The sequence below is a fragment of the Dendronephthya gigantea genome, unplaced genomic scaffold (genome assembly GCF_004324835.1).
Source record: "Dendronephthya gigantea isolate DGI-Jeju-01 unplaced genomic scaffold, DenGig_1.0 1312, whole genome shotgun sequence".
Classification (NCBI taxonomy): Eukaryota; Metazoa; Cnidaria; class Anthozoa; order Malacalcyonacea; family Nephtheidae; genus Dendronephthya; species Dendronephthya gigantea.
In genome coordinates this window covers 60477-84710 of record NW_021164319.1, presented here as the reverse complement: position 1 = coordinate 84710, position 24234 = coordinate 60477, and the positions used below count along the sequence as shown (strand labels likewise).

Sequence of the window (24234 nt, the reverse complement as noted above, 5' to 3'; positions counted from 1 at the left end):
AGCTTCCACATACATTCACAAAAAAACAAAATTCCGTATATTTTCTTTAGAAACTGATATTTCCTAATGCTAAGGAATTGAGAGTGTAAACAGCAAAGTATTTACAATTATGGAAAAATATATATAAATTAGGTGTTATAACCATGTTATTTTTATTTCTTTTAAAGTTACGTTGACTGGCTTGTGACCACAGTTAATGATGATCTGCCTGATGAGAACTGGACAGTACCAGATCCACACCCTTCTGCTGTGAAAGCCACATCAGTTGATAATCATGATGTTGATTATCACAGGTTAGTAAATTCAGTAGAGAGGCACACCAGATGCAGTCCAGCGTATTGCCTGAAAAAGAAGAGGGTTGACCTGCCTGCAGAGTGCAGATTTGGGTTCCCAAAACCATTACAAGAGGAGACTGCACTGATTTATGAGGTTCGAGGTAAGAAAAATAAATCTGTACACTCAGAGTTGCAAACCAAGAGAAATGATGAGAGGCTGAATTCACACAACAGGGTCATGCTTGAGAATTGGCGGGCCAATGTGGATTTGCAGGTAATTGTAGATGAAAAGGCATGTGCAAGATACATGGCCAAGTATGCAGCGAAAGGGGAACCACGATCAAAATCTGCTTCTGACATACTGAAGTTGTCTGTATCTTCATTACAGAATGATGACCAAGTGTCTTCTGCAATCAAGAAAGCAATGATTCAAGTTGCTGGTGATAGGGACATGGCTGCTCAGGAGACTGCCCATATGTTACTCAGTTTGCCTTTGGTAGGCTGTACGTATAGTTTTGTTACTGTTTCTTTAGAAAACAGTAGAAAAGTGATCCTTGATGCAGAAAATCCACAAGAGGAAGTACTTCAGAATTCTGTTCTTCAAGATTATGGAGAGCGGACAAAAGTGGAGAGTAGGTATAGGGGGTTATCTCAGTTGAATTTGATGCAGTATGCATCTCAGTTCACAAGAGTCAGAGGTGAGTTGACAAAACGAGTGAATCCTTATATTGTCAGGACATTTCCAAAGGTTACAGCCAATCCTGGCAGCCCTACCTTTGGAAAATACTGCAAGTATCAACTCATTAAGTTTAAACCATGGGAAGATAAGTCATCAAATGCATGGGACAATATGGAGGAAACTGATGATATGTTTATTAACACATATATATGCTTCATTTCTTCAGACAGATTTTGCTAGAGAATATGCATATGGAACTGATGAAAGTAGTGATGAAAGCGATGACGAACAGGATCAACCTAATGAGGAAGAGCAAATTGAGGATTGGATGTTGTTATGTAGACTCAACCAACATTATGAGGATGCAGGAGATCAAATGGCAAATAACGAGGCAGTGGATTGGTTCGAAGCAGCAAGAGGTGTGCCTGGGGATTTGTTGAGAGAATCTGCTGGGTGGATTTCTAAACAGAGAAAGGATGCAGAGGAGCAAGGTATGCAGTATCAAACAGGTGACCAACAAGTGGTGGTTGACCCAGGGACCTTGAATGACAAACAGCGACTGGCATTTGACATTATCACTGCATCCATGGCTAATGATGAATGTGAACCACTACATATGATTGTAAGTGGTACTGCTGGCACAGGTAAGACATATTTAATTAGTGCCCTAAAGCAAGTATTGCAAGACCAATGTATTGTCACAGCAACCACTGGAATTGCTGCATTCAGTATTGGTGGTCAAACTTTGCATTCCGCAGCTCAACTTCCGATTCGGGAATACAGAGAATTACAGGGCGATTCCTTACAGAGATTGCAGCTCAGATTGGAAGGTAAGAGGTTTCTCATTATTGATGAAATGTCAATGATTGGACATAAGATGCTTTCATGGCTTGACAACAGACTACGTGCAGGTACAGGAAAAGAGGATATCCCATTTGGTGGGTTGTCGATTATCCTAATGGGAGATTTCGGCCAGTTACCTCCTGTAGGCGATAAACCAATGTACATTGCAGGTAATGGATCTGTAATCAGTGACCATGGTCACAGTATGTATTTAACATTTGATTATGTACGGTAGTCATTTTAGAGCAGGTCATGCGACAGATTGGTGAAGACCCAGAAGTAGTTGCATTCAGGGCGCTATTGATGAGAATGAGAGATGGACAAGTTACCGAGATGGACTGGAGACTATTAATACAGCACTCCAGACCTAACGTTTCAATGGATCGATTTAGTGATGCAATCCGGCTGTACTTTGATAAAAAAAGTGTCGCTGAATATAATTATGAGAAGTTGCTAGAGATTGGACAACCCTTGGTCAAAATTCAAGCAAGGCATTCTGGTCGAGGTGCAAGTGCGGCAACATCTGATGAAGCAGGTGGTTTGGAAGCTGTCCTCTTTTTGTCAACCAAAGCAGAAGTGATGCTGACATGTAACCTTTGGGCAGAAGTCGGTCTTTGCAATGGCTCTTTTGGAACTGTTGAGCAATTTTGGTTTGCAGAGAATATGGGTCCACCAAATCTACCGATTGCAGTACTGGTTCATTTTCCAGCATATTCTGGCCCTGCATTTCTACAAGAATGTTCAAAGTGTATACCTGTGCCTCCAAGACTGTTTGAGTGGATGGCGGATGGAAAGTATTTGTCAAGACAACAATTGCCCTTGCGGCTGAGGTATGCAATGACGATACACAAGTCCCAAGGACAGACACTAACCAAGGCTGTTGTTGATTTAGGTAAAGGGGAGAGAGTTGCTGGCTGCACATTTGTGGCAGCATCTAGGGTAAGATCAATTAATGATATTGTGTTTGAACCTATGACATTTGATCGTCTGAAAGTCATTGGTAGGAATAAAAATTTGAAGAAGCGACAAGAAGCGGAACGACGACTTCGTGTGCTTGCAGAAAAGACTGAGCAGAGGCATAAGCATTGAATATATGCATATAAAGATATGGATTGTATTGTAAGTTGTTATATCCTTTTGTTTAATGATACTGGGCACCAATGTGCTTTCGAGGAAATCATAGTCGCCTGCTACTAGACACAATTTTAGAAGTGAAGTTTGTATGTCTTATTACAACTTTGCCTCTATAATTTTGTTTTTGAGGATGGCAATGTACTGTACATGTGTCATATTGCCTGTTACTAGACATAATATCAGGTATTATGCTTTTGAGGGTGGCTGTTGACATGTACACTATATCAATCAGGTAAGTTACCTATTTACAATAACAATCAATGAAATGAAAACCACAATACCATCGCGCGGGGATATTTCGCGATTTGCCTGGTAACAATAATAAAGTACACGCAAAATTCACGTATAACATAAATTTCAAAAAGAGCGCGAAATATCCTGCCGATATCCTGCTGTTTTTGGACTGCGGTAAGTCTTTTTCAAAATAAAAAACTTTATAAAATATTAAACATTTCAAAGTTCGCTCGAATAAATTTTAATATACTATTCCACAGTCGACAATTTGATTTACCAATTTACGCACAGATATTTTAGGGAGAAACTTCTGTATCCTTTTTATTGCATTTTAAAATTGGCATGTTTTTCCAACGCCGACGCGTATTGTCTTGTGTGTTTAACTTTTCTCAATAAACTAATGAAACTATTGTATTTTTTATATATTTTACAGCTACAAAAGTCATAAATATTATTCAAAAAAATGTAAGTTTGCTATTTTAATACATTTCTTTTCTCAAAAATAACATTTCAGTAGCTATATTGAAGGAATTTTAAGCTTGCCTCGAGTATACAATGTATTTTAACCGTATAGTGCTTTTGAAATAGTATTAAAATATGTTTACTCAATATATTTTTATGTTGATGGCATATAAGATCATCTACAAGGAGAGAAAAAAGTAAGATTCAACCTCTTTTTTACAAACCACTTTTCTCATGGTTGTAGTGTAATGGTAAACGTTTTTACTATTATTGATTTTTCTATGTATTTTAGTGGAAAATGAAGAAGAAGTACTTGGTATGTTTACAGATAGGCACTTGCCATATATAAGAAATACATAATTTGTGGTAACCTTTTCTTTTCGCACATGACAAACATGCCATATATATGAAACATAGATTTATTCTTAAAGACATAAATCAATTTAGTGTGGCCTTTATAATACTCTGGCCATATTTACACACATACTGTAGTATAAATTTAGCAAAGTACTAAATATTGATTAAAGATTTTGCCTCTTGCATTTTAGAAATTGAAGTTGATGCAGAGGGTGATGAAGGTAAATAAAAAATATTCAAAGTATTAATCTAATTCATTTGTCGCACTGTTTTCATTTTTTCTCACAACAATAAAGTGTATAATACATTTTATATACAAATTTCCCTTCACCATAGATCTAAGAGAAGCAGAGCAACCTGCCGTGGCAGTGGATGGGCCAGGTGAGCAATCCTGTAGCTCCCCGTGCACAACTAAAATACTCTCATTTTATCACAGTAAATCCTGTGCCACCACAATTATATCAACAATGCACAAGTTTACAATATTATTATTGACTTAGCCATATATAAAGAAATATATATATATATAATTTGTGGTATATAACCTCACATTTTTGTTATCCGTTACAGATTTTCCAATGAGCTAAAAGACCACAACCCAGCTCAACCCAATTGCCTTTCTTCTTTAATTTTACGTACAACCCCCCCCCCCCATTTTGTAAAAATGTTGTCCTTGTGGTGGATGCATGAAAATCACATCTATGTATTTTGTTCATTATTGAAAATCACATCTATGTATTTGTGTATTATTGTTTCATTTCAGAAGATCATCCACTCTCTGCACCACAAGGGAGAGGCTTGCCCCCAGGTATTATTGTATCATTTAATTTTACTGAAATGTAATGTATACCATTTGCTTCCAGATAGCTTCCAATTTTTAAAAACTTTTCGTTATCAATTTAATATCCTAATTTACGCGATGTGTCAACCAAGTTTGTTACGTACATTTCAGAACATCATCCGCTCCCTGCTCTTCGGGGGAAAGGCTTGCTCCCAGGTATTAATTTGTATAATTTCATTAGTGTTATTACCTATGTAAACACATAACACTCGATCAATAATGGTTACATTGCAATGATGCTCAAAATGACATCTCCTCTCTTTTAGGTTTCCGTGGACATATTGCAGGTTAATAAAGTTTTATTGACAATGGTCAGTTAATTCACGAATTTAGTTAGCCAGAAGACCAATCATTTCTTGATATTCCACCTTAGGGCGTTGCTACAAGTGTGGCGTGCGGGGCCATCGTGCTCGCGCCTGCCAATCGCGTATGTATTTAATACCTTATGGATTGCCATGTATTGTATAGTCACGTGAACAATTGCAAAGTGGTGTGATGTTGTGATAACCTTGACTCTAGGGCTAAACATACCAAGCCCGGTGTGACAGAAAGAATTCAGAAGGTCTAATCAAATATTTAAACATTGCTAAAGACGCCGCTGGCCATCACAATGTATGAAAATAATATATATATAATGACTTTTTTTTTCTTATAGTGACTTTTTTTTTCTTATAGGGGCTGTTTGTTGGTTGTGTGGCCAGCGGGGCCACACAAGGGTTGTGTGCCCCCAGCGGCAGACTGGGCGCACAACACAAAAACGAGGGCAGCAAAAGCCCTCAATGCAATTTACAAACTGCACGTTTGAGAAGTTTAGTGCTTAAACTTCTCAAACGTGCAGACTAGGCTACGTTGACATATAATCTCTATACCATCATTGATTTTTAACGTTAAACATCACGCATTCTATACACAAGCAAAATTAACATAACAGGTTAAAAGGCGATTCAATCAAACAATTAATGAGATATCAGCATGTGAAAAATGAGCCAATAATGTTTTCAATCTTAATATCGTTCTCAACAATTCGACTACCCGATGAGAAATCACTGTATGTCAACGTAGCCAAATATTGCGAGTTTGTTATTTTAACTGTTATGTAAATATTAAATTTGTTCTGTTTTAAATTGTTATATTTTATTGTAAATACTTTATTTTGTTAAATATAATATGATTTTCACACTGTTTCGGAAATGATGTTGTTGCATTAAGGTCCGGCGAGGGGTCACTGCATGCAATGTATTTCTAGTTAGTTAACTACACCACATAACTGCATTCGTTGCACAAAACGTAGTTTGTCGGATGAATAACTAATCACGTAGTTAACTTGCGTGGAGCTTGCGTGGGGTTGTTAAACAGAGAAATAGCATTTGGTATTTTGAAATTATTCACCGCTGTAATTGATTTTGAACAAGACTGTGGACTACTATTTTAAAAAATTGATAATATTTTGATCTAAAATATTGGAAAAAATGCAATAAAACAAGTAAAAAGTTCAACGAATAATTCAACGAAAAAGGCGCTGTTAATATAAAAAGCTACATTTGAGTCAAACTATACAGCTAGGTTGCAGTTGAAAATGGAGATGCCTAATCTTTGCTAGGCCGGATCGTAGTTTCGCATCGCTAGGATCGTAATTTGGCATTAGCAAAAATATGCTCTGTTGGTGCCGAAAAGAAAAAATAAAAGCATATTGGAAGTTTAAAAGCTCCGACGGGGCCTTTTCTGAGTGGATAACGGTTGAAAACCTTGGTATGGGTTGATTTTAATGTTTTCACACTCCTCAAAAGTTCAAGACGCCATTTTTAACTACGATTTGTAAAGCTAACGATGCCCTTGAAGATAGTTAACTTTCACTACTTTTTAAGTGCAGTTAAGGCTAACTATACTTTTATACAACCGGCTTAACTGCGTGATTAAAGTACTACTTTTTAACTACTTTTAACTATTTCTTAACTACGTTTTTATACAACCGGCCCCAGCAATGCTGTGACATAATTAGCTTTAAACATCTGATTATTTTTCTTGAACTTGGTTAGTTGAAATAAAGAAACAAATATCTCAGCCATATGTATGGTCAGTTTTCTACAAATGTTTATTGTTACGTTGTTTTGTGTGCACGAGTAAAAATTATATGTCAACTGTTTCGAAAATATTTTGGTGCCAGCCAAATTTCATCTTATTATCCTTGATGGACGCCCAAGGCATGACCGCAGCATTTGTTTTTACCCCGATATTCCCTCCTTTGTCAATAGCAATCACACCAACAAACCTTCCCACGCGGCTATCAGAGTTCACTTTCTTCACAGCATTTTCAGCAGCTTCCTAAAATATGAAAGACTTTATGAATTTCTACTCTTATTCAGTTCAAGACCAGTAATTATATTATGAGCGAAAGATAATTGCTGGCGAAAAGAGTAAAAAAAATATATGGCGAAAAGAGAGACTTACTTCATTAATTGCACCGCGTATAAAATTATTAATTGTGCCAAAAAATGTTGGAAAGAATTTGCATACAAACTAAACAGCCCTGGAGAAACTCAAAATGACCATAAAAGTGCAATCTTAGTGCATGAAATCGCATTTTTAGAAGAAACTATACCATGCATGCATTTAAAATTGTGTCTCAAAGGATTTCGACGATTGAATTTTCTAGCGATACGATCGACTACTTAATGTTATATATGGTTTTTCAATTTGCTTCAATCTCCAAACATGCGAGCAGTAATACGTGACATCTTAACTGAATAAATTAGTATATATATATATATATATATATATATATATATATATATATATATATATATATATATATATATATAGATGATGATATTATATCCAATATAATATTTCGTTGTCCGTACTTGAACAAAGAGTGCTCAATATCGAGGTGTGATAGAGCAATATATTTATATTTATATTAATCTTAAAATATTTTCATCGCTACACTGTGTTTCACGCTTAAAAGCGATCTTCAGACGAATGGATACTACGATTTTATAACTAACGGTTTGCTGACGCGTTGAGATGACTTGCGCGTGCGTTTGCGATTTTGAATTTTTTCGCGCTGAATTTATTGCGGTGTCTACACTTCGCAAACAATTCCGATCGTTTATTCAACGCTCTGTCTTTGCTCAATTCAAGGATATGAAGTTTCTCCTCCAAACACAGATTACATCTTTTTCCACCAGCTCTACACGCCGGGACTTGCTTTAAAAGGGACCACTTGATAGAGAATTGTCTCTCGCTTTCTTTCAATATCCAAACATATTTCGAAAGTTCCGTTTCTGTCGAGTAGCGCGCGTTGTTGAATGACTTTTTGTGGTTAGAGAAACGGTTCTTGAAGCTTCCTGCTGTCATTCCAACATATTCTTTCGTATCGCCGTCGTCGGTTGACGTAATTTCAGCTTTGTAAACCACGCTCTCTGACAAGCATTTTCCTGATAATGGACATTCTTCTTTGACGCGACAGTTGCAGTTTCTTTCGCTGGATGGTTCGTTTCGTCTTTGTAACACACGGTGGTTGTGGTTTGAGATTGAGGTTTTTACGTTGTTCATGCAGGAGTAGCTGACCTCAACGTAAAAACCTCAATCTCAAACCACAACCACCGTGTGTTACAAAGACGAAACGAACCATCCAGCGAAAGAAACTGCAACTGTCGCGTCAAAGAAGAATGTCCATTATCAGGAAAATGCTTGTCAGAGAGCGTGGTTTACAAAGCTGAAATTACGTCAACCGACGACGGCGATACGAAAGAATATGTTGGAATGACAGCAGGAAGCTTCAAGAACCGTTTCTCTAACCACAAAAAGTCATTCAACAACGCGCGCTACTCGACAGAAACGGAACTTTCGAAATATGTTTGGATATTGAAAGAAAGCGAGAGACAATTCTCTATCAAGTGGTCCCTTTTAAAGCAAGTCCCGGCGTGTAGAGCTGGTGGAAAAAGATGTAATCTGTGTTTGGAGGAGAAACTTCATATCCTTGAATTGAGCAAAGACAGAGCGTTGAATAAACGATCGGAATTGTTTGCGAAGTGTAGACACCGCAATAAATTCAGCGCGAAAAAATTCAAAATCGCAAACGCACGCGCAAGTCATCTCAACGCGTCAGCAAACCGTTAGTTATAAAATCGTAGTATCCATTCGCCTGAAGATCGCTTTTTAAGCGTGAAACACAGTGTAGCGATGAAAAAATTTTAAGATTATATAAATATAAATATATATATATATATATATATATATATATATATATATATATATACACCCGTTTGCAAAAACGTTGGCCGCAGATAGATATATAGATAGATACCCGAAATCTAATTAGAATTGCATATGTTGTGTAATATGATTGAAATCCCATGCAAATGTAGTCATATGCAATTCTAATTAGACTTCGAGTATCTATCTATCTATCTATCTGCGGCCAACGTTTTTGCAAATGGGTGTATATATATATATATATATATATATATATATATATATATATATATATATATAATATATAAATATATATATATATATATATATATATATATATATATATGTATATATATATATATATATATATATATATATATATATATATATATATATATATATATATAGAGAGAGGTATAGAGGTATCCCGAGGTATCAAAAACAACCAGAGGCCGTAGTGGGTTTAATTTGTCCCTTAAGCCCCTACTGATGCCAAAAATACATAACTATTTTCATGCTATGCATGTAGTATATTACTCAGTATAGTCATCAAAAAATCCAAAACATTCCGAGATTAAATCTGCAAAGACATTTATCAAAGTGGAGATAAATTATTTACATCCAACCTGAGCACTTTGTTCCTTTTCAATATTATGAACAATCTCTTTTGCTAAATTCATTTTTATTATGGATTCTCCGTGCCCGCATGCTGTTACTGCACCATGTTCATTTGCGTAACCTCCGCAACCAATCAGAGGTGCATCGCCAACACGACCCATCAGTTTGTCTGGAGTACCACCTGAAAAAAAATTCTTATTTGTCGTTTCGTATAGAGGTGAACTGGGAATAGCAATTCCGATTTTTTAATGCCTCAATCGATATTATTCGCTTTGTAACCGAAAAATTAGCGTGAAATCGATTATATCTTATATAAATTTGGGCAAAGCTTATAATTAGTTTTAAATTCATTACAAGACCGAACAAGGAAACCTGACCATGTAAGAACTTCAATTCATAGAATTATCCCGAAAGAGTTTATGAACTTGATTATCGTCAATCATTACCTGTCGAAATGGCACACGCCATACGTCCTTTCGAGTCTAATGCAACAGCTGTCACTGAATCACCATATCCCTCGTCTGGTAAGGTAGCTTGCCTGTTATTTGCATCCGGGATTTTAAGTTCATCGGGATTTTCCAGAATAGTTTGGAAGTCTATTGATCGAGCAAATGCCAGAGCTCCATCTGCACACAAGACACAATGTTTCGACTTTTCCATGACTGCCCTGGAGAGCGTAACAGGATGAAGAAAATGTCGTACTGCCATTACCGCACCTGAATATAAAGTTGTAATTATTGACACGGTTAACGTTTAGTACAATAACAAAGGCAATTATTGGAAATTCTGCCCTCTGATTGGTTGAGCGCCCTCGGACTACTACGCGATAATCACCTAACCGGATTTTTCTAAATGTCGCCGGAGTTGTTTTTAGTAATAATAGTCAAGGACCATTTCATTTAGGACAGGCAAACTCAACTGTATTCGGGTAACACAGGGCGAAATATCCGCAAAACTGAAACACCCAAAAACGGGACATTCACTATAGTGCTATCTGCCAAAGCAAAAAAGCTTTGAGTAATATGAGCTGCTTGTATGGTTCAGAGATGGTGCTTTTAGGGGTGTTCATTGGTAAGAATAATTGCCTAGAACTAATACTTTACAAGAAAATGACTATGAATTATTAAAACATAAATCGTAAATTTTTAAATAATATATTATCACTGCATGTTTGGTGTTCAGAATTAACAAAATTAATATGACCCTTTGTAAAACACTTGGAATTAAAAACTTTAATAAAATACGAGAAATACAGCGTTTTACCACCCTGGTAAATTTGCACACGAGTCTTTTAAAACAATCCGTATAGATTTCGCACGAGGAACGCGATAAGGATATGCTAGGGGGGTTGATCTATTTTCACACGAAGAGAAAAAGCTGCGTTCGACAACAAAGGACTAATAACTGTAATTAAACAAAGAATGAAAACCAATGTATTAATAAAGTTATATCCTGAAATTTACTGTTATATATACTGCGATATATAGTGCGAACGCGTTCAATGTTGTGTGTATTTCAGTCTTCAGATGCAGTTTTCTATCATTTATGAAGATATTCAACCCCCTGTTAGAGCCGTTCCCCGTTCCTCGCACGAAATCTGTAGGGATTGTTTTGAACGACTCATGTGCAAATTTTACAGGGTGGTAAAATGCTGTCTTTCTCATATTTTATTCATGTTTTTAATCTCAAGTCCTTTATAAAGGTCATATTAATTTTGTTAATGCTGAGATTAAAAGGCCTTGAATGTAAGACTAACAATGCGAAATTGTTAACAATCGAGATGAGATGACACAATGGCGCCATATTTGGTCAAAGTTGGGATTTTACGTTGTCGATGGTTAAAGAGCTAGTTGAAATCTACTTGAAAACGTCTGGAAACTTGTTAAAAATGTTAACGATATTATTATATCGACTATTGACCGACCTTCGTATTCGGAGGGATTCAAACGATTTCGCTAATAAACAGAGGAGTGAACTTGGGAATCGGCACAATGCGTACAAGAAGTAAGTAAATTTCAAATTTAAATATTTCTTTACAAAATATTAAATATTAAAACTGACAGATGAAAAAATACGTTATTTTGACGAAAATACTGTACCTGAAAGCGCAAAAGACGTGAAAAAAATAGGCCTGAAATTTTTTTCAAGTTAAAAAATACGTTCTAGAACGCTTTTTAACTTTATTTTTCGAAAGCATTTTTTTATTTGAATCGCTCTAAAACTGTCCAGATATTTGTTTAAGATTGTAGATGTATTTACAGATTCGCCATCCCAATAAATCACCTTGTCATCACCTGTAATCATACTAAAACAATTATTCACCTCAGGCTCGGTGAATATCGCTGAAAAAATGCTTTCGTCGAGTAATTGTTAAATATTTTAAGTACCAGAAATGAAGAATGCCCATATTATAAATGAGTATTGTTTTTACAGTAGAAATTTTACAATCAGACATAAAGTGATTTTGTGAGGGTACGTTTCAGCTCTCTTGTTCAAATATCAATGTCATCTCGAAGTTTATTATGTATTTATTATTCAGAAAGTCTACGCAAAGAAACATATATGGCGTTTTCCTAAAAATTGTACTATTACACAATAATTATGCCCATTCATCAAAGGCAAATTTTGCCTTTTATTTTTGTGGTAGCATTGGAAAGAATTCTTTAAACGATTGAACTAAGTATATTGAACAAAAAATCATTTGTCTTCATTTCAAGTTTTCTTTGCAGTGCAACAATAAAAATAAGGGCTGAAATTTCGTTGCATAGTAACTTAAAAAATAATTATTAAAAATAACATTTTAATGCTATTAACAAACACAATGGCTATCCATATATACCTGCTCTCAATTCATGTCCATCCATAATCATTCCATCGCATTCCACATCCCCATCTTTATTCCAAAATGATCCACGACCTGCGTTGAAATACTCATTTTCCTCCAGATGACGAACTGCTGCTTCGACTGCGTCAATGGCTGTGCCGCCATTCTGCATAAAGAGATATTAAATTTACCCCACATCACTGTCATGCAGTAATGACTAAAATTATGTTGACGAAATCACGCCCGTTTTGATATTCCTAATGTACTATCAGATGCAAAAGTTGAACACGCACTTTTGCAAAATAACTCACTCTCCTGCGTAGGATAAACATGAAAACACATTACCTGTTTATAATTGATCACAACTCATTAAGTCGCTGATTAAATTGCTGGATGAATTTCGCCAATATGAATAGATAAATTTTATCAAATACGTATAAAATTTGCTTACCAGTAAAACTGTATAACCTATCTTGGATGCTTCTTTGGTTGCGTCCAGGTAAATAGTTAGATCCTGACGGCCCGATCGCCTTACAACTCGATTATACAAACCTCCTTGAACTATAATTTGTGGAGCTTTATCTTTTATTTCATCTGCACCTTAAAAAACGACTCCACGGGCTTAAACCAGATCATCCAGGCATGATTAAACAAGGCCATCTGGCTACTTTTTTACAAAATCCAGTGGCGTATAGCAAGCGCGATAATTGGGAAGGGGTGGGTGTTTGGGGAATCTTCATATATTTATTTTGTGCAAGATCAATTTCTTTTCAAATCGATTGTCTTTGCAAGTCTCTTAACATGAATTTATGAATATGCATTCTACAAAAATTCTCACATTCTAATTTGTAACAGAAGCTATGTCACAAAATTAATATAATAATAAAAAATGAGATAATTGTTTCAGAATCTTATTGGACCGTCTTAATTCAATTGCTGAGGTAATTCAACGTGATCCACGCTAATAAAATTATTTAAATAACAGAGGCCATTTTTTTTATAGCATTAATTGGAACCTTATTGAAATTGAACAATCGAAGACTCCCTTATAAATCTAATTTAAAATACGAATAAATTGAAGTTGTTATTCCAATCGGTATGACTGAAAACATGCTGTGAACTTTTTTCTTTTATAAACATTTATTAAATTTGGATAATTAACTCAAGAATGCTGCAGAGAAATTATTATATTTTTTAGCCTTTTTAGAATTATGGATAATATAGGACGGTACAAATCTCGGACAGAACAATACAGCTTATTGGTCGAGCCTAAAAATGCACCAAGCTGAATATTCAATTGAAGAAAAGCTATAGCATCACTTACAGTTTTTTTATTAAGCTCTAAATTGTAGCTATAATTATTTGTTACAATATTTAAACCGTTCTCAACAACAAACAACAATTCTGAATAAACCAGCTTGGTTTTGTTTGAAAGAGCCATTAGGTTTTATATATCATTTTCATTTATGCTACAGCGTCATTCTCACCAGCATGACTGGACAACATGTCGTGAACATTTGTGGTTTTCCCGGAACAACCTTCCGCAATTCCTTGGAAATTTGCGGGTACTGAAAGTGAAACTTGCTTTGACTTTTCAAAGATTTGGCAATTCATATAACGTTTGAAAACTTTTACTATATATGCCATTTGCTGTGCAAGCTAAAGGATTAAGGATTTTCGGACGTGAACATCAATGAAGACATTACCATCATTTTAGTATAAATTTTAGCATTAATTCTTTGTACCAATGCAAAACAGCTGGCGCCTAGCGATTTAGTCCCAATGCCAATTTCAACTCATTTTAGTTATTCCCTTTTTTAAAAAGTTCATTGTCTTCTCAGTAGATGAACACCAAAATAACGAGACTAAATCGCCAGGTTGGCTACGCCAATTCCATGCATGTGTGGATGTCAGCACTCAATTCTCGGTCCGCGTGTACCTCTTATAATTATAACCCATAGTAATGTTCAAGAATTTTGATTGTGTCCTATTCCAAATAGATATAGAATACGTTATTTCTTAAATGAAGCATAACCTGTAGTTCCCTTCTGTATACAGTGACTAATTGTATAATTGTTACAAATATTTCATTGCTATATAATTCTAAACAGTTTTTATCGTGGTTAAACTTTACCTTGCTCAGTTGTTCCTGGATTTGGGGGGTTTGTACAGGAGGTTTCTGCCATTTCCTTAAAATGAAACGAAAACATAACAATTTAGTATCAATGTAAGCATACTGTACCAGATTCATTAGTTTTTGTGTCAACGCACATTGTTGTTACATTTGAAATTATGCTTAGTTTTCTAGTTAGCATTAAAATTCGAAATAGTCAACCTTGTATTATAATTATTGAAAAGGCGCCAACTTTAATCTTGTCTTCAAGAGGTCTAAAAGAGATTAGAATAAAATAAAAATAGCTTATGTCTTTTAAGAGGAATGGTGTAATTATAATAAACAATTAATATATTACCCGTCCCCCACAGTGTTATTCAGGAATTTTACTTTAATATGTATACAGATGAGAGTAACTACCGTGGGATTTGAAACAACTGAAACAACTTTATGTGAATTCTCGGAGAGACCTACCTTTACAATTTCCGTACCGTAAAATGCATATAAAGTAATAATTAATGGTACGTAAGTGTAAGCATGCATAATAATATATCCACGAGTGGAATCGATCAATGATTATTTATTGTAGAATGATAATGTGGCATGCAGGTATATATTTTAGCAAATAAACCAGAACGAGAAACACGGCAGTCACGCACAGTTAGGAGCTACTGCAGTTTTATATACTGTTTAATTGCCTGTAATAAAAAATCTATTATATAGTTAACGTATTTTAATGGTTCATAATAGTTGCTTTAATAGATACGTACAAGATCACGTTTTTTTTGCTTCTAGCTAATGTGACATGCGTTGTTTTAGGCGACGACCTTTACTATAACTAACCTCCGCGTCAATTAAACTTTTTTTCTAGGCTAAACAATAATTTTGATTGCGAATGGTCTTTTAAGATTTCCCAAGCATTCCACTTTTTATAGTTATTTATTGAGCTTTCCCTGATGTTGTCTTTTGAACTAGTGCTCGACGGATTTTATTACCTACAGTTATAATAATAACTATACTGGCTCATTTTTTTGTAAATATAAAAATTTTTAGTTTATTCTATAAACTCTAATCACCACATAATTTAATCCATTCACCCACCCACCCATCCATCCGTCCGTCCATCCACCCGTTCATCCATCCGTACATCCATGCATCAACCCGTCCATCCATTCATCCAATTATTCTTCACAGCCGAAATTTTGCTAACTAGAGTCATTCAAATTTCAATAGGTGATTTCAATAGTTTGGAGCGCGTAGATATACTTTGCCTAGCTATTTGAAACAATTAACATTGTTACTTCAAAGAGGGGCATAGATTTATTGATAAAACCATGCACATTTCAAAACACAGGCAGCTCAGAACTAGCTGCTTTATCCCTTTTTAAATTCAAATTCATATATATTATACCTTCTTTTACTTAATTATGCTTATGTCACTCGTGCGTGTGACGCTTTGTCACTTTGTTTGCTTCGTTGAAAAGGTAGGAAAGAGTTCCAAAAAGGTACGTACACAGCATCGTGAATAAAAGGAAAAAATTGCACGAAGAAACGGCATTCAACGGTTTATCATGAAGCTTGCAGGTATGAGTGATGTTTAATATCAAAATAATTCAATTTAGCGATATAAAACAGGTATTTTTTTGGAGTTTTGAGAATTAAAACTATCGGCGGGTTATTCCGCCTAAACGTAATATTTTTTTAAATAATTATTAGGTTTAAACGTTAATTAGCAGTCTTGCGAAGATTATGACGTAAGAAGTAATCTTTGAGTTTTAGGATGGGAGCCAATTGACACCAATCACCAAGCGTGATATTATAATGACCTTTAATTAATTAACGCAAGATTATTGCGCGCATTGGCTATTCTGCAGGGGATTTCCGCTGATCATTATTAATTACGAGCTAGCGATTTCGCATGCAAATTTGCCAGACGTGTTATGTATGTTTAACGCAGCGGGGTACTTATGAGATTATATTAAAATGTAAGAAACTCAACTGATCAACAATGGCCTAAGACATATTTAAGATAATTTAAAAATTAAACAAGACTTACCTGTAAGTTGAAGTTTGATTGTAATTCTAACAAACTACGTTAGTACAGAAGGGTTAACATGAGATGCGCACGCACCGCCGTGGATCACCTTTAAAGACATTTTGTGTTCACTTGGAACAATATATGGGATGGGCTGATATAATATAAGGGTACTCTGGGCATGTTAACCCTTCTGTACTAACGTAATTTGTTAGAATTGCAATCAAACTTCAACTTACAGGTAAGTCTTGTTTAATTTTTAAATTCTACCAAATCACTAAGTACATCCGGGTTACCATGAGATTTCAAAGCAGTGTGAACATAAAACTGAAACTCACACACATAAAATAGGCATTAAATTCCAATGTAATCACAATTACATATACGATTGATCACACGTAATTCAAACACAAACGATACTATTTCTCCAAAACAGCAAGACTCATTGTTATTCCAACAGGCTTCTTATAAAACTTCCTAAAAGTCGACTCTTCTTTCCAACCCGCTGTAGCAAGGATTACATCAACCGAAACTGAATTGGCAGCTTTGCTAGTGGCAGCAGCTTTCTCTAGTTGTAATTTTATCCACCGTCCAACAGTCGATGTTGAAACTGCACGATAAGGCTTAACATAAGACATAAGTAGTTTTGTAGAAGACCTTAGCTTCTCAGTCACACTAATATAATAATCCAATGTTTCATACACACACAGTTCCTGTTTAGTATACTTGTACATACATAAGTTGCCAAAAACTTTGCCAGGTCTGTCCTGCTTGATGTGCTCTGTAAGAGCAAACCGATAAGAATCTACCGTCTTGTACATATACTCAGCCGAAATATCCAAAAACGTTAACGATTGACACCTCTGTCCAGTCGTTAAGGCCATCAGCAACACCGATTTCAGGGTTAGATCCTTCAGCGACAACGTGTCCAGTGGCCAAATTAAGGGAAGATAGATAGTCAAGAACAGGATCAACTGGCCAAACACAATGATACTTTGGAACAGAATTAATCGTATTAAACACTCCTTTGAGATACCTGCACACTAACAAATGTCTGCCAACTGGAACATGACCTAGACTCTGCCCAGGATAGAAGTCCAGATTTGAAACTTCGAAACGAGCCGTATTGAGAGAAGAGTAACTCATACCTCCTTTGTACAGGGATTGTAGAAACAGCAAGAGACTCTTTACAGTTGGACGCAGGGGATCACACGACCCTTGAATAGAAAACTGCAGTCATCTGTTGTAACAGTTGTATTGCTTGTGGTCACTGCTCCTCCAAGAGTGCATGATAGTATCAACAATGTCCGGCGGAATGTCTGAGTCTTGCAAGGATCTCCGGATAATTTGCATACCAGCAGCCGCAGCCGATCTTGGAGTGGATGGGGACTCTCCCAAGTTGGATGAACCAAAGTCTGGTGAGTCACATTCAGAACGCGTGGTATCTGCATTAGCAGACTGAGCAAAATTGTGAAGAAGGGTTGGGTGGTCCAAAGCGGCACAATTAGAATTCCTGTCGCCTTGTCCTGTATAATCTTCTGCAGACATCTAGAAACAAGGCAAAAAGGTGGAAAAGCGTAAAAGAAATTACTTGACCACCCAATAGAAAAGGCATCTCTGAACTTAGCCTTAGGTTCTGGCTTCCAAAAGGCATAGTCCTTAAGTTGGGCATTGAGCTGAGCCGGCTTGCAAAGAGATCTATAATCGGTTTTCCAAACAAATTGATAATTATCCGGAAAATATGCGTAGACAACATCCATTCTAAACTTAGGTTAAAAGACCTGGATAAATTATCAGCATCCATGTTGACTGAACCAGCAATATGAGCTGCCGATAACCAAATCTCTTTGGCAATGGCCCAATTCCAAATTTTTTTAGCAAAAGAATTACATTGCTCTGACCTACATCCACCCAATTGGTTGATATAAGCGACCGCAGTGGTGTTATCACACATAATACGAACATGGATATTAATTTGATCATTTAACAAAGATAACAGAGCCAAATGAATAGCTTTTAGTTCTAAAAAATTAATATGTTTACGAGCTTCGTCTCGTGACCAAATGCCTGAAATGCTAACCCCGTCTGACAACTTGGCACCTTATCCTATACCTGAAGCATCAGTATACAGGACAACATCCGGGGGGGCATGATAAATACTTCTAGAGGCTAGTGGAATGTTATTTACCCACCAATTAACTTCTTCTAGACTGTCGGCAGACAGTGACATTTCCGCATCAAAATTACCTTGATGCAATCTAAGATTATAATCTTTGTCTGCCTCGATATAACGATAATGCAGTGGACCAAACTCCACTCCAGGAAAGGATGAAACTAACGAGCCTATAAGTGATGCTACTCGGCGAATTGTGTGTAACGTATTCGGCTGTTGAAATTTCTGACATAGCAGCAAAAGTTTTTTCCGTTTTAAGGATGTTAAAGTCACAGTCATACACACAGAATTTAGCGAAAACCCGAGGTAGCCCTACTCAATACACTGAGTCGGAATAAAAACGGATTTATCTGGGTGAACCATAAAGCCTAAACTGCTAATAAGCCAAACAGCATGTAGAGTGGCCGTATGGCAATCTTCATAAATATCTTCAATATACAAAGAATCATCTATATAGCCCAAGCATGTATGGCCAAATTTAGACCTCAAAGTTGCAAAAACGGGTTTCATAACTTTAGTAAAGATTCTTGGACTGCTTGACAAACCCATGGGTAAGCAAGTGAAACAATATAAGTTGTCCCGCTAAAAATTTTTAAATATTTCTGATGCTCACTTGCAACAGGATTAATAGAGTAATATGCATCTTTGAGATCAATAGATGTCATGAAACATCCAGGTCTCAAAAGCTTTATGGCTGTTTCCAAAGTGTCCATCTTGAAATGATGATAAGACACAAACTTATTTAGCCCTTTTAAGTTGAAAATAACTCTACTAGACCCATCTTTTTTGGGCGTAATAAAGATGGGTGACAAAACCTCGCCAGACTCAGAAACTGACGACTTAATAATTCCCTTATGAAGAAATTTGTTAATTTCCCCATCAATGATTGTTTGTTCCGCCTCATTAAACGTGAAATAAGGTCTAGTTGTACTTATTTCTGCAGTCGGTAAAGAATCAAATTCAATGAGACAAAGAGTCACAGCATCCAAAACAAATGGATCTGAGGTAATTTCGGCCCAAACATGCAGACACTCCTTTAAACCGCCTGCGCTAAAAGGAGGCTGACTATCAATGACAGCCGTAATAGTATCTTTACTTACCTCACGAGAAGATGCTATTGTCCTTTGCTGGCTGGAGTCCTGGTGTTCTGCGGAGGCCGGGTTTGACCCCGGCCTACCCCTAGAAAAGCCCTTCCACCTCTACCTCTGCTAGATATCTGATTGAACCGGCCACAACCACGGAAACTCCTATACTACTTGGGACCTTGTAAGGTTCAGAGCGGTAGTCTGAACGATGCTTGGGAGTGACTTTGTTGCTTAACTTATTCGATTTAGTAAGTTCCTCGACCTCTTTATTAAGGTCGTCACCAAAAAGGTTGGTTGATACTGGTATAGAGGGATTACACAAAGAACTATATTGTTTATTGAGATCAGGACGAATGAAGTCCCTGCGTCTTAGATTAAACTCCCTGTTAGCTGACAAAAGTAGAACAGTAGCATGTGCAAGGGTACGTCTTTTTTCCCCATCAGAAGAATTGCACACCTCGAGAACTGCATAAAGGCCTGAAATCAACAAACCCTGAGCCTTTTGCAGAGCAGAATCAGTATTCCTTGTCTCCTGGCGCATTTGTTGCCAAACTTAACCTTAGGCGCAACCAAATGAGGGCAATTCTCAGGCCTAAGATACTTTGGTTGCACTTCTGCAAGTTTTTCTTTTGGCAGTTTATCTTGCAATAGACCATTAACAATAGCCGCCAATCCAGATGAAATAGGGATAGCTGTCCGCTCAGACACTGAAAATTCCTTTGCTAAATTTTTAAAAGCACCAAGATCAGATTGACCATCTTGACTAGCTAAGCCGTCTGCCTGAGGTTGGACAAAATTGTCAATAAGACTAGCAAGCCCAGGCTCTGAAACATCAACAGAACGGGCATCCTCATTCTCAAGAGCAACCATCTCAAAAGTAAAGTTTATCAATATTATCCTTAACTTGAGCCAGAATATCATTCCTAGACTCTGCCAATAGCTCTTTAAACATGGCTTTCATCTGGGCAGTCGAAGAATTTATATTCCCAGATGTAGAAGCAGACTCGTCTGGCAAAATGTTATCGTCCATCACCTAAACAAATGGTGCAGGACTGTAAATATACTCAGGCACAATAATAACAAGTGCCAAACAACAGAAAGCGAAGACACGTCTTACACTTTCAACATACGCTGTACAGGACACGTCCTGTAAACAATCCACTTGGCAATGTGACCCGTCACAAAACCGGGAAATTGAATGCGATTAAGCTTCAAATATATAGTAGATCTCGTCTACAAGAACAATAAAACGATAAAGATGCAAATAAGCTATACTTACCAAGAAATATCAATGATAAAAGCCCAAAATATAAAAGAAAATTGTCGAATGTCTTCGCAAACACGTGAATTCAACGACGTTAAACAGTGCACTGATCCGCGGCGGTGCGTGCGCATCTCATGGTAACCCGGATGTACTTAGTGATTTGGTAGAATTCTTGTTTTACACTTTGAAACAAAAAGCAAGGCCTAAAAAAACAGATTGAAGGTAACTAACTATCAATATTTGTTTTTCGTTGCATATATTACGCATCTCTATTATTACTGTACTGGTCGTAGATGAGTTCGGTTTATTCCAAAGAACTTTAATGCTTTCTAGTTTCTACATTTTTTTACATTTTTACATTTACATTTTTACATAGTTTTTAGTTTCTAGTTTTCTTTACATTGCATATGATCACGCAACGGATTTAATTACCCTGTCTGCATTATTACTTACTCTTTTTCGCAAGAATTTTGGCAAAAAGTTAAGCATGGCCCATGAAACTTTCGGAACCAGCTGGTTCCATATCAGTTAAAGTGGCTATACAAAGCGACACGACACCGAGCACGCTGCGTAAGCATTGAGTCATTCTAACATCACGCAGTACGCCAAGTTAAACCAGCTCAAACGGAAATACCAAACTTAAATCCCAACAGTAGTTGGAAGTGGGAACAAAAGCGCACTGAAAACTCCAAAAAAATAATATTATTCTAAGCATGGTTATTATTATTATTATTATACTTTATTAATTCTCCCAATGGGCTTCTCAGAATTAATTCTATGTAAGGCTAGTGTATTTACATATCTAAACTAAAATTTACTTCTATAACTATGATATATATAATTTATGTATAAATATTATAATAAGCTAATCACGATTTGTTAAAATTTCCTTGTAAGCTAATTTAAAATCAATTAAAGAGTTAATACTCTTTACCGTGGCCGGTAAGTCGTTCCAGATTTTTGTGGCTCTATATAAAAAACTACGTTGACCAGCGGCACTATGATAAAAAGGAGTTTGTAACATCTCTTTGCTTCTAGTGTTAAAAATTGCAGGTCTATCTTTAAATCGATCTGTTAAATATGTTGGCGCTAGGCCTTTTTTACATTTAAAAGTCATCACTGCGTCTTTAAGTTCTAATATAAAGCTTACTGGTGGCCATTTCAATTCCGACAGAACAGGTGTTATGTGTTCAAACTTTCTGGTGTTTGTAACTAGTCGTGCTGCAAAATTTTGTACACTTTGCAACTTGTCGATGTTCTTCTTTGAGGTATTTGACCATACCACTGAGCAATAGAACAACTTGCTAAACACCAGGGCTTGAATTATAGAGATAAGGGTTTCTCTGTCCAGTAAATGTTTGACTCGACTAATTTGGCACAGCGAAGCCAAGCATTTTGAAACGACCTCTGTGATATGGTCATCATAAGTCAGGGAACTATCCAAGATAATACCAAGATCCTTCGCTGATGGAACCGGATAAATATCTTTACCAAGTAATGTAACATGAAAGCCATTTAGTAGAGTAGACAACAATTTGCGAGTGCCCATAAGAAGAAGTTTGGTCTTTCCTGGATTTATAAAGAGACTATGGCTACAACACCAAATCGCAACCCTACGCAAGTCATCATTGAGGTAACTCATGGCATCTTCCATTTCTTTTACAACGAAGGAGAGGAACAGTTTCGAATCATCCACAAAGGATTCCAAGGAACATGCCCTTGGAAGATGCGGAAGATCATTTATATAGATACTAAACACGATTGGCCCTAGGATAGATCCTTGTGGTACTCCGTGTGTGATATTCCGAGAGTCTGATCTTTCAGACGCTAAGCGTACAAACTGACAACGGTCTGAGAGATAACTTTTAAACCACTCCAGCGAGGTTTTAGAGATTCCAAGCGACCGGAGTTTAACCAGGAGAATATAATGGAATGTTCTATGCTATCAAAAGCCTCGGAAAGATCAAGTAGTAATAATGCCGATAGGTGCTTTCTATCCATTGCTTCCAATAAAGTATCCGTTATAAAGATATTCAGCGTTTCTGTGGAGTGATATTTTTTGTTCCCACTTTGATGTCTTGACAAACGCTTATGTCTAACAAGGTAATCTGTTAGCTGATTTAGGACCACACGTTCACATATCTTAGAAATTGCAGGTAACAGTGATATCGGACGATTATTATCAGGAACCTCGTGATCACCTTCTTTCAATGAGGCAATCACTTCAGCTTCCTTCCATTTTGATGGAAAGACTGACGTAAGAAGGGAACTGTTAATGATTTCCGTTAAAGTAGATAGAATACACGGCAATGCATCTTTGATAACCTTCATCGACACCTTGTCGGCTCCCGGAGCCTTATTTGAGGGAAATGAGGAAACTATTTTTCGAATCTCGAACGTGGAGACCGCCCGGAACGAGAACTTCTCCGAGTAAAAGGTGACCGTATTTGTTGATGGAGTTAAGGAGATACCATTTTTGGCTGCTAGAGACTTTACAGATTCACTTGTTCGTGCTCCTATAGTCGTAAAAAATTCGTTAAATTCATTTGCTAATAACTTTACATCTCTTGCGTAAGCAGGTTGACTGTTCTCTTTACGAGGTATACAGTTTCTAATTGCTTTCCACATTGAATTGCTCTTTTTGTTATTCTGTATCTCTTTCTGCAAGTATTCTCTCTCAGCCGTTCGCAATTTGATTTTAACATCGTTCCGAGACACCCGGTAACACTGCCAATCCTCTGGTAAGCCAGAACTCCGAGCCGTCTTCAGTAACTTATTCCTAGTCAGCATACGTTGTTTTAGTTCTTGGGTGATAAATGGACATTGTCGATATCTAACTTTCATTGACTTCAGAGGGCCATGTTTATTCAATACATTTTGGAAACAAAAATCAAAGTGGTCCACTTTTCCATTGCAGTCATCTATAATGGTGTTTTCAACCCAGTTAATTTGTCCAAGGTCATCGAGAAAGGAATATTTATTATAATTCTTAAAGTTCCGTGCTGTAATATAAACAGGTGGTGGTTTAGGGATTTTTAAATTAAGGACCGAGAATACTAAATAGTGGTCACTAATATGAGTCTCCTGAATTCCACTTTCA

General features: G+C 36.5%; 2 protein-coding genes and 1 pseudogene across 2 annotated transcripts; 2 read left to right on the top strand and 1 right to left on the bottom strand.

The window, feature by feature from the left end:
• The first annotated feature begins 58 nt into the window (after positions 1 to 58).
• On the top strand, positions 59 to 3621 carry LOC114545140 (annotated as a pseudogene).
• Positions 3622 to 3637: 16 nt separating this feature from the next.
• Positions 3638 to 6065, top strand: LOC114545139. The gene is made up of 9 exons (XM_028563485.1): positions 3638 to 3824; positions 3920 to 3943; positions 4176 to 4205; positions 4321 to 4365; positions 4748 to 4792; positions 4937 to 4981; positions 5092 to 5112; positions 5199 to 5252; positions 5501 to 6065. Coding segments are annotated over exons 1-9 (411 nt in total). The 5' UTR covers positions 3638 to 3823; the 3' UTR covers positions 5647 to 6065.
• An 887-nt stretch (positions 6066 to 6952) lies between these two features.
• Positions 6953 to 10348, bottom strand: LOC114545144 (isoaspartyl peptidase/L-asparaginase-like). Its single transcript, XM_028563489.1, has 3 exons — positions 10087 to 10348; positions 9649 to 9821; positions 6953 to 7147 (listed from the first exon to the last, which is right to left on the bottom strand). The coding sequence occupies exons 1-3, from the start codon at positions 10346 to 10348 to the stop codon at positions 6953 to 6955; spliced, it is 630 nt and encodes a 209-aa protein (XP_028419290.1).
• Positions 10349 to 24234: the final 13886 nt, after the last annotated feature.

Excerpts from the sequence above, each read along its gene's own strand:
- LOC114545139 (XM_028563485.1), top strand. Across the intron at positions 3,944-4,175 it reads AAATGAAGAAGAAGTACTTG|AAATTGAAGTTGATGCAGAG; the intron begins GTATGTTTACAG and ends CTTGCATTTTAG. Across the intron at positions 5,113-5,198 it reads TTTCCGTGGACATATTGCAG|GGCGTTGCTACAAGTGTGGC; the intron begins GTTAATAAAGTT and ends ATTCCACCTTAG.
- LOC114545144 (XM_028563489.1), bottom strand. The coding sequence starts at position 10,348 with ATGGCAGTACGACATTTTCTTCATCCTGTTACGCTCTCCAGGGCAGTC. Across the intron at positions 9,822-10,086 it reads GGCGTGTGCCATTTCGACAG|GTGGTACTCCAGACAAACTG; the intron begins GTAATGATTGAC and ends ATTTTTTTTCAG. Across the intron at positions 7,148-9,648 it reads AAAAGGAACAAAGTGCTCAG|GAAGCTGCTGAAAATGCTGT; the intron begins GTTGGATGTAAA and ends TTCATATTTTAG.